We start from the raw sequence: 11261 nt of genomic DNA on the forward strand, positions 1-11261 counted from the left end.
TGTCTTTAGGATTTTTACATCAACCAAAAAATGTTGAAAATCATCTCTTTGCGTTTACCAAAGAGTACTAAACATTATCATTGCACCAAATTGCACTAATTTACTGCATTTTTGTCCAAGACTGTTTCGAGTGAATGCAACGAATTTACAAGCCAAAGAGAAAAATAACACTCAGAAAAACTTTTTTAAGATATCAATAACAAAATGATGATCGTTTTCAATTGCGATGTCTAGCAGAAGATCGGATTGCTTCTTTCGTAACTCTCTGCATCTTTCTTCCACTCGGTCCAACATTTTACACAAGTACCCCGAAGTGTCAGATAACTTCAAAATTTCGTTTTCCGTTCCGTCATCACTTTGCCTGGGATGTTCTTTATCGTCGTTTAGTTTCCACTCCTACGCATAAAGGACATAACCTTTCATACTAGTAGCCACCTTTTGTTACACCAAACCTCTACTTATTTTACGAGTTGATATAGCCTATAGCAGTGGTTCCCAACCAGGGCCCATGGCCCCCCAGGGGGGCGACCAGCTGTGCTCCGGGGGGCCACGGGCGTAGATTCAAAAGAAACACCCACTAAAAGTCATTTTCACTTTAACTGTATTCCCGAATTTAATCGACTATTTCACATACTATTTGTTTACAATGAGGTTTATCACGCTCATTTACTCCATTAGACCTGTTTAAGGCCAAAATTAATACCGCATTCCAACGCAAGATTGCTATCTACATTTTAAGGGAAGGGGGCCACGAGGCCGAAAAGTTGCTTTAAGGGGGCCACGGTCCACGAAAGGTTGAGAACCACTGGCCTATAGTAACGTAGCTAGCTGCTGTCTCATTTAATGTTTTGATTCATAAAGCCATATGATTGTATTTTGTTGTTAATTTGTCTACAAAATGAACATGTTCATACCTCTACCATCCCTTGAAGCCTTGCAAACCGGACCAAGAATAATTTGAATTCTTTCTCAAATTCTTCGTGAACCACAAGATGTGCATTTTTGCATAGAATCTGCTGAGCCTAAAAACGAAAAAATAGCAATTTTGTTAATTAAAATAAAAAATAGTCAGTAACAAATATTGTTTTTTCTTAGATAACTTTTCCCCAAACAAGTTTAACATGATGCCATTGGAGCATCATGTCAAATATCGTAACAAAACTTAATTGGCTGTTTCAATAGTTATATAGGCCACACGCATATATCTATATCTTAGGTATAAATTAATAACTGAAAGCTTTTTGCAGTCCCGGTAAATTTTGGGATTCCTAGGCCACTTGGTTGCTAACGGAGATTTTAGCTTTGCTATTCTAACCAATAAACATCGAAAACCAAATTACAAAATGTCAACCTCTTTGTCGATAGGATAGAGAACATTCCATACGAAAGTCTTCCATTTCTTGATCATATCAATGTTTTGGTCTTGTTCGGCTTTTTGCAGGAAATGCTTCATTGTTTCATATTCTCCCAAAGCTCCTGCTACGCTGCTTCGTTGCACCAATCGGTTTTTGTACAATGGCTCATATAGTTCCTCAATCTAAATAAACAAATCTTTGTTTTATCAGGTACTGTTACAAATGAGCAACCCTTTTTCACCAATACGAAACTGCATGAAACAAAATTATCACTTGAATTTAACTTAAATGGTAAATGTTGTTAATTGAAATTCCTTTGGATAAGTTTAAAGATTTATAAAAACTTTAGAAAAAGCAAAAACTCCATTAACGAGCTTTATTTTCTTTAGCTTGAAACTTGTGTACTTTCTGGGTAAGCAAAACATCTTTCACTTGTCAATTTCAAAATATCTTTGAGATGTTTAAGGATTTTTTACCTGTCTGTTGATTAATTGTAGCTGTATTTTCTTCTTAGCGTGCTGTTTGCTCCAGTGCGTTGTCGCAAAGTAGGAAAGAACGCAAAAGGCAAACGAACCAAACATTTTCGATTCGAAACTAGCTGACCACTTGTGTCTTTGCTGCTCCCCTTCGTCCCTATTTGATTTCGACTCTCCACTGCCACATACCGGTAATGTTGCAGGGTTTCTGATCGACTAAAGAGGAAATACAGATGTTTAACACCTTGAATGTTATGAAAAAAAAAAGGATTATTTGAAACTTACACGGGATTGGTGCGCAGCAAAGCGTAACCCGACGTCACCAGAAGTCTTAAATCGTAACTTGGCAAGTGAGCGATACATTTGGCAAGAGTTGAAAATGACAATATGTTTTTGTTCTACTTGTTTCCTTCACAAAAACACAAAAAATAGCAAAATTGAGACCAGATTAATGCCTGTATGTTGCTTAAAGTTAATCTGGGAGAAAACTGGTGTTGTAAAATGTAGCCATTACGTCAGATTCACAAGACCAACGACTGGCAACGAGGCATTTTATTGCACCATCGTTTGGCCCTCTAAACTATTTCTGTGCAGTTCTAGTGGCCGATTCCAATTCATATTTTGTTTTCGAGCAGGTCAATTTGTTTGGTGCGGGCAGGAACTTGGCCGAATGGTCCGGCGCACCTGACCCATATACAGACATAAAAAAAACCTTGATCGGGATTCGTCCCCGGGAGTGTCCTGGGTTCGAACCCCGTTTTTCTACAACTTAATAATACGAATAAAATGAATTGCCAAATTTACTGCCATCTGTTAACTTAATATAAGCGTCCTTCAGACCTTTTTGTCTTGTTACCATTATTCTTAATATCCTTTATTTTTGTTAAGTTTTGCTGTTAATCATTCCACAAAAAACTGTGTAAAATACAGTAACTAAACGAGTTTCTAAAACTCAAAGTTTCCAACACAATACGCGACTAACAACGCAGGCTGTCTGAGTAACTGTTGTCATAAAGTGTAGAGGTGACTCAAGCTTTATTTACGAACAATGGCCTTCTTCCGGCGTAACGTTCGACTATTGAAACCTTAAGCCAGCTCATAGCGAAGTTTCATACTGTAGCTGTCCGAAGCGGTGGTTTCCAGGCACAAGAAGTCTGATGAGATATACTGTCGTGTTTTTACCAAAATAATTGAAACAAAAGAATTTGAAAACGTTTTACTGCGTTTATTGCACAAACAAAGTATTTTTTGTACACGGAAAAACAATTTTCGCATATATGCGATGAACGGACAATAATATAAACATTATATTTGGGTTGGACCACATTAAAACGTTGTTGCAGAAACAAAGGAGAAGATAAACGTAAACAACAAATGTGCATAGAATTAAAAAAACGCAGCAAGTTTTCAGCTCGCAAACAAGTTGCGTTGTGTTATGTACAGTGGTATAAAGTGCACATGTTTTGCTTTGTAGACAATTTTTTAACAACGACAAATGACACTCAAACGTTTTTATGAAAGTAATCATAGCGTATTGTGGTTTTTTTGTGAAATGAGTGATTTGGCTATGTTACATTTACTTAGAACCAATTCTTTCAGATAACAACCTTCTAATTGGCAACAGCGCAAATCATTTTAAATCCAAAAAGATTTGAAAACTTTAATTGAAAAAAAATTAAATTGTTAAAAAATCGTTTTACTTTTTTTAGCTAGACAATTTCGATAAAAACCTTTTCATTGGCAACAGCACTAAACATTTTTGATCAAAAAGATTTAAAAACTTAAACTGAAAAAAAATAAATTGGTAAAAAATTTGCTCTAGATTTTTTTAAAACGACTTCATTTCGATAAACTATTAATTAACAACAGAACTAACCGTTTTGGACAAAAAAGGTTAAAATAAATCGTTAAAAAAACTGAAAATCAAAAATATCGCTTCCGATTTTCATCATTTGGAATATTTCTTGAAGAATCCGGTGATGAAATGTTCGTTTTCCTCCGCACTGATATCGATGATCAATCTCTTCTGCATCATCCTCAGCTCCTTGCACTTCTCCTCCACGTGGTCCAACATTCGACTGAGTCCCACTTGACCTGATGCGTTCGTGCTCTCAAGAAAGTCCTCATCAGTGAAGTCCGTCGTCGCCTCCAACTTCCCGTTTTCTTTCTTCCACTCCTGACAAAAATAAACAATAACAAAAAAATGCCGGTTTGTCAGTTTTAAATTGAGAAAAATACAATGCTTTATTGGTTGTTTGAGATGTATCTCATGTAGTAAATCATAATCTTCTTTGAAAAGCTTTCCTGGAGACTGAGGACTTTTCTCAGGCAAATGTTTTGGCAAAAAACAATTTTATTCTCCCAGTTTCTTGTTACAAAAGTGAAATGAAAATACAAATCCACAAATGAAAATTGTGAAATACAAGTTTGCTGCGCATCTATCCCATTAAGGTAATTTCAATTTCACTTAGATGTAGTACCGAATAAATTCTTTTCTAAAATAGAGAATAAAACGCGCCCGAAAATATTTTACTAAAATTTCTCGTTTTTAAAAGTCGTAAATTATACCTCCATGACAAACTGAAGACGGGCAAAATGTGTCAAAAAAAGTTTAAACTCTTCGGGGAAGTCGTCTGTCGCCACCAAGTGAGCGTTTTTGCACAAAAGATCTTGAGCCTGCAGACGAAAGAAAAGAAAAGTTATCGTTATACAATCAACCGGTTTCATGCAATACCTTACAATTCATAGCTTATTATTGTTAGAGTATATAGTTTCATTTAACAAATGGTTTATTTTATCAAACGAATATACGTTATTGTCAGCTAAATACGTTGGGGGCGTTTAAAAGTACTGCATTCAATTAACTATATGATAAATAACAAAACTTCAATAAAGCCTGCAGTTTATTGAATAGTATATGCGACTGTTGTCTCCGTCGCTTGTGTCCATGCTGAGTCCTGATTGCATAATATGATAACAATTTGTGAAGTGACCCAATTTTCAAATTTACTAATACCTCCTTGTCCAGAGGATAGAGGACGTTGTAGACGAAAGTTCGCCACTTGTGAATCATCTCAGCATTTCTTTCCTGCTCAGCTTTCTTCAAATAATCTTTCAGATGTTTATGTTCTCCAACCACTCCCTTATAACTCGTCTCCTGAACCAACCGGTTGCCGTAAAGCGGCCCGTACAAATCCCGAATCTTCAAACAAAATCAAATGGTTCACATGCAAAATCTTTAAGTTAAAATCTTAGCATTAGTATTAGTTGATACCTATGGATAATACTTGGAATTTGTAAGAACAGTGGTTCTTCAGGTACACAAGACACGGACTTGAATAACAGCTTTAATAAAAAGAAAATTGCCAGCGACGTAGAGTAAAACGTATTCATTTTATTAAAACAAACGTTTCGACAAAACTATTGTCATCATCAGTGAAAATGTAATGCACAAGTGGAAACAAGCGCGTTTATATGACGCAGTTGATTAAACTTTTCTCCATACTTTTTCTGTATATAAACGCGCTTGTTTCCACTTGTGCATTACATTTTCACTGATGATGACAATAGTTTTGTCGAAACGTTTGTTTTAATAAAATGAATACGTTTTACTCTACGTCGCTGGCAATTTGCTTTTTATTAAAGTGGTTCTTCAACTTTTCACATTATGGCAACAGTTAAAATCAAAAGATTGAATTTTAAAACCGTAAAGTTGTTGTAAAATAGATTTTAGAGGTCGCGATTTTAGATTGTGTTGAGTGAAGTTTTATCATTTGATAAACTTGCACCAAAATTGGTAACGTCTAATTTAAGCTCACGATAATATAATAAAATCACTTTATCCTATAGTAACAAAAAACTACTTAAAATTGAATGCTTTTAAAGGACACAAGCTGTGCCAAAGCCCTTGTTTGGAATGCTGTTACAAAAAATAGGAAAGGGGGTCAGTATGTGCTCTCTTACTCCACCTGTCGAGTGATTAGTTCCAGTTGAACTTCTCTCTTTGCATGTTGTTTCTCGAAATACGAAGTGACGTAGTAGGAAATGGCGCCGAACACGAGAGAACTGACAACTTTCGTCTCAAAACTCATCTTCCACCATTTCTCCTTCTGTCCCCCACCGCCCCCATTTGAATTTGACCCGTTACCGCCACTCAGTGGCCATAATAAGATTGTTCGTCTCACCTTAATTTGTAAACAAGATTGTAAAGTTGTGCATATGTTTTGTAAGCACTATAACTTTTGACAAACATAACACTACCTCATTTATATTACAGTTAGCATTCGATGACTTAATGTAAAATGTTTCGTTTAAATTTATTAAAATCAAGCATTATTATTATTTTTAAATCTGAAATGACCACAATGAAATCCATGCGTTATTTACTTTAATAAATACTAATAAACATTAAAGAAACATCATGAAAAATAAGTTTTTTTCGGTTTAAACATCTGCAAAATGCAAATAAGATTCATGGGATACTTCCTCTCATTAAGTTTTTGTTAACCGACAAAGGGTCATCACTTGAAAGCTCTCAAACCGGAAGCTTACTTCCGACACGTCATATCGAGCGCTTTCACATTACGTCACAATAGTGTTACTGTCCGGTTGTTTGCAAATAATAAAAGCCGGGCTGCTTGGCACTTACTTGTGATTGGTGCGCGGCGAAGCGTGTCGTGACGCAATGGGAAGTTTTTTCCGTTTCAGTCAAAATCCGTGTGCTGACGCAGAAGCTTCTGAGCATTGCTGTTTTCATTGTTGTCAAAAAATAGACAGGAACTTTAATCAACTCACACAGCTTATAAGGGTTCCTATACTTTGTTTACACTACGAAAAACAGCGTCTACGCTTAATTGATTACTCTGTTTTCATTGTTATTGTTTGTTTTACATTACTCACATCTCAAAAGGGTTTGTATTATAAATAAGCTATTGCTGTCAGGCATAACGAATAAACGAATATTGCTCTTTCGGCTGTTTTTGTTACAAATAATCGACGTTTCGACGTCTCATACAATGCGCCCTGTTTAGGATAATGGAATATTTTGCAAGACAAATACGTTTGTATTATATTGCATCACAGGTCCGGCATTTTAACACAGGTTTCACTGGCTACTACTATGTAACTGCTTTTGGACATGCCATATAACGTTTAGATTGACCTTTTACAAGCAAATAAGCGTTCACTTATTTTAGTTAACTGTACTTATATTAAACTGACAGTGTGTTATTCTATTATCTTCAATAACTGTTGTATTATATCAGCCCTGAGGGCATATTTAGTTTCCATTGACCACTATAAACTGGCTGAGACCATCAATGTACGTAACCCATCACATCGTACTGTAATCCATTGACAACTGCTTACTAATGTATTCGTTTCAAGAGCACTTGTAGTCTAAATATTTCATTACATGACTATTGATTTTCAATTTTCAATCCAACTTTTTATTTTTTTCTTTCGCATTGAGACAAACAGTTTCAAGACTAAACCGAAATTTAAAACCAAGAATATTGACTGGCCGCTTCTATACGCTGCTGATTCATGTTTTCCGATGACAGCATGATTAACAATGCTGTAAGCACGTTTATACTGGCAATATGCGTAAACCAAAACCTCATTTACTGCTTACTAAATTATTTGACACAAGAGCTTGTAAATCTAAATACAGTATTGATTTTCCGTTTACTTTATTTTTCACTGACACATTCACTTTGGGCATAAATCCAAGCCTTTTCAAAATCACTGAAGTTTAAACAAGACAACATGGGCAGGCAGTTCTACGCCGCTGATTTAAGCTCCCCGTATAGGCAGTGTGATTAAGTTTCCTTTTGTATCTGCTTCGGTTGTTTCGATCCTGTGTCTCTCCACAACAATACCACACTGGCGAAACAACTGAACCGTGACCGGACTAAGTCGTTTGCGGGAAATCCCCCGCCTAAAGTGTGACGAAGAAGATATGAAGACTGCCTCTAGCGGTCTAAATTTGAAATGGCAATGCTCGTTAGTTGCGTTGTGTTTATTTCAGGGAGTCGAACCGGTTGTCATACGGGTTCAGGTTCAGTTCGGGGTCGCTTCGTTTTGTTTTTAGGGGTTCGGGTTCGGTTCCGGTTTTTAAAAATGGATATTTTCGGGTTCGGGTTTTGTTCCGGTTTGGACAAATTATCCGGTCCGAACCGGTTTGCGGTTTTTAAACCGGTTCAAATTTCCATTCGTTTCAATTTAACTCTAAACATCATCTACCTGGCCTTATCAAACTCCAAAAGAATTTTGCCCGTGTACTGTTAATTTTTGACACGCCCTATAAGTGTTATCTCGCGTATTCTTCAGTGCGCTGTTTTAAAAGATCACAAAATATAAAACAGACTGCATTTTTTATTGGTTCGGTTCCGGTTCGGGTCCAACACCAAACAAAATATGGGGTTCAACTCCGGTTCGGGTTTTTCGGAAATCGTAATTAGCGGTTCGGGTTCGGTTCGGGTTTAATGAAATTAACCGCTCAAACCGATTCGTGGGTTCGGGTTCAGTTCCGGTTCGACTCCCTGGTTTATTTCACGTGGAAAATACGCAAAGCGACACTTTTGCACTAAAACAAGAAAATAACAAGAGAAACCAAATAAACATTAAACAGTGAAGATAAAGGCACTGGATACAAATGTACACATGCACAGTTTGTGAGAGTTTATTCTCAATCGTGTTTTTCGACTTTCTGCATCAGTGGTGGGATTCAATTTTTTTGTCAACAGGTTCTATTACAAAAGTCATATTTTTCAGATGGTTCTGTTACAAAAAGTCCATTGACAGTAACCAGTAATGCTAACCGGCTCGCTGACCTCATAAAATTACGAGAGACGGTTCTATAAATCCGGTGCGAATCGACTGAATTCCACCACTCTCTACACACCAGTTAAAAATAGGCATTGTTATGCGGATTGGCCCTCAACATATACCTCAACGAATGTTCAATTCATGCAGACTAAAAGAAGTATTTAGAAGTTGGTAAAATGTAAATGCTTTTAGCGTACACCCTTAACCAATACGATGTCAGACCCAAAACAATAGGCCCGTTTCATTTGAACTTACCCGTTCCATAAAGCACAAACCGGTCTACAACTCGGGTTTACTGTACTTACATCTTATTTAATCTTCGTGATGTTTTCATCGTATAGTAATTAACGCAGTAATTTCATCGCATAACAATTTACATCGCATGGTAATTAAACGTAGTAATTTTATCACATGTCAATTACAGTCAACCGGTAATTTGTTTTTTTTTAACTTGGTAGGATTGATTTTTCTGCTTTGAACAACCGACTTTTTTCAATTTTAATTTTTTATTCATTAAAAAAATAAACAATAAAACAATGGAGAAAAAGTCAAATGCAATGTGAAACACCATTTACATTGTTTGGAAAATAATAATTTTGGAACAACAGTTATTTTAAAAAGCAATGTAATCAATAACTAAAACACAGTAGTGAAATCTAGGTTAAAACAATGGATATTTATGAAAACAATCAAATCAATCTATTTATATGTAAAAACGTAAACAGAAACATTTGTATTCAAACTGACAAATAGTGAGCAATTTCTCTGAGATAATCTAGTATTCCAAGATTCTCAAAATCGGTGACTATTGTTTGAATTCTTAATTCAATATCATTATGCTTTCTCTTCTTGCGAGGAATTTCTGTTCCTGATATACATTGCTCTATAATTGCTTCATTTCTTTCCTGTTCATACTTTATGATTTCGAATAATTTCCATTTATAAGGATAAGATCTTCCCATTAATTCGCTAAATGGGAGATACCATCTTTTACAGGCATCGTTCAGTTTAAAATCATATTGTTTGGCAGCATCAAAACAATTCCATATTCCATGATCATAGCAAGGTGGTCTACGTCGTAAGCGATGGGTTGGTCGTCCTATCCATGTATCTTCCACATAATCTACAACGGGCTGTGCTTCTTTTGGGAAATCAATGTTGTCGATTAGGTATTCAAAATAACTCACAACATCCGAAACTGGAACAAATGCAATAGCTGCAATCATTCGTATTTTCAATGCAAATTCAGCATCATTTTTATACAGCTGCTGTAATCCATTTGATTGAATGGATTGAAATATACACAGTGAGAAATGAAAAAAACAACATTGTTGGTGTGAAAGCGGAAAAACTGCTTTAAAAGCATGAATTGCTTCATAATCAAAATCAGTCATAACCGTGCTTGGATAAAAGCTTGGTTCTACAGCTTTTAGTTCCGACAAAACCCTTATGTAATTGTCTTGAGTTTTGCTGGACAGTAAAATGTAAACTAGAGGTACAACATCATCATTTATAATGCTGTTTACTGTATATAAGTGTCGAAATAAAGGGATACTGGACTTGAAAGTTCCTTCTATATACCAGTTCCTTGTGGTTAATAATAACTGGAGATTTCTTTGAGTTGAAAATATAATAATCCTGTCTGTTTCATTATGGCTGTCAAATAGAAGAAATGGTTGATTTGAATGTGTTTTACTGTATTCTGAAGGAATGCTTAAGCGTAGCAAACTTTTTGAATTTGCAGAAACTTGTGTTGCTGCATTTCTACCTTTCTGATTCTTTCTATTCAAGAAACTAGATGTTGTTCGCTTTTGCAAGACAAAATGTGGCTCTGTTTTGATTGTTGAGTCAAAGACCTTAGCAGATTTTACACGAGCAATATCTCCAGCATGATTGTGCTCTCCAATTCTTTTTATAATGCATTCCTCATTTGTGTGGAGTCTTGCACGACACTTTGTCTTGTAAAACTGGTCACATTTCCAATGAGTTGTTTTGCCAATTGTTCGTTCATTCACAAATAAATGACTGTTATCAATTAACTTCTTTTTATTCCTTGAGCTCTCAACATACTGGAGAGGCATCTAGGAAAAGCTTAGTTTGAGTAAATAAAACTTTTGCTACACAGAACAGAAGCCAAGCTGCTACCAAACCTCTAGTATCAACAACACAAAATATCAATTCAATATACAGCTTCAGCCAACAAACAGATTCTTTATGGAAAGTTAGACTTCAACAACAACTGACAAATTTACGGTAGATCTTGCAAATGCTATGCTATTGTTTGTTTTTTGAACAAGCTAAACACTTTTTTTCGTTTTACTCAGTATTTAAAACAAATTTACGTGGCGCTTGTCTGCCACTGATTTGACACATACTCGTGCAGTGCTGTTGTCTTTCGCAAATGCTGTTTCAATTCAACATCGTGCTACTAACAACAATACTAGTATCATCCTATTGTTTTTGACAGGACCGGAAAGCCCCGACAGTATAATTGTATTTGTAAGTCTGCCTTTAGTGGTGACTTTATATTGCGATTACCTATTAAAATCACACGATGCGCACAAGGTTATGAAATGTATGGAATTTGTAAGTCTGATGCATG

General features: G+C 35.8%; 2 protein-coding genes across 2 annotated transcripts; both read right to left on the reverse strand.

Moving 5' to 3' along the window:
* Positions 1–59: 59 nt before the first annotated feature.
* LOC145226617 (uncharacterized) lies at positions 60–2236 on the reverse strand. Its single transcript, XM_080092301.1, has 5 exons — positions 2117–2236; positions 1832–2047; positions 1352–1537; positions 915–1022; positions 60–396 (listed from the first exon to the last, which is right to left on the reverse strand). The coding sequence occupies exons 1-5, from the start codon at positions 2192–2194 to the stop codon at positions 172–174; spliced, it is 813 nt and encodes a 270-aa protein (XP_079948427.1). The 5' UTR covers positions 2195–2236; the 3' UTR covers positions 60–171.
* An 806-nt stretch (positions 2237–3042) lies between these two features.
* On the reverse strand, positions 3043–11127 carry LOC145211634 (uncharacterized). Its single transcript, XM_080080053.1, has 6 exons — positions 9403–11127; positions 6480–6653; positions 5800–6015; positions 4848–5033; positions 4400–4507; positions 3043–4007 (listed from the first exon to the last, which is right to left on the reverse strand). Exons 1-6 carry the CDS (start codon positions 10738–10740, stop codon positions 3780–3782), a joined length of 2250 nt encoding a protein of 749 aa, XP_079936179.1. The 5' UTR covers positions 10741–11127; the 3' UTR covers positions 3043–3779.
* Positions 11128–11261: the final 134 nt, after the last annotated feature.

This window comes from Phallusia mammillata, chromosome 1 (assembly GCF_965637545.1).
Source record: "Phallusia mammillata chromosome 1, kaPhaMamm4.hap1.1, whole genome shotgun sequence".
NCBI lineage: Eukaryota > Metazoa > Chordata > Ascidiacea > Phlebobranchia > Ascidiidae > Phallusia > Phallusia mammillata.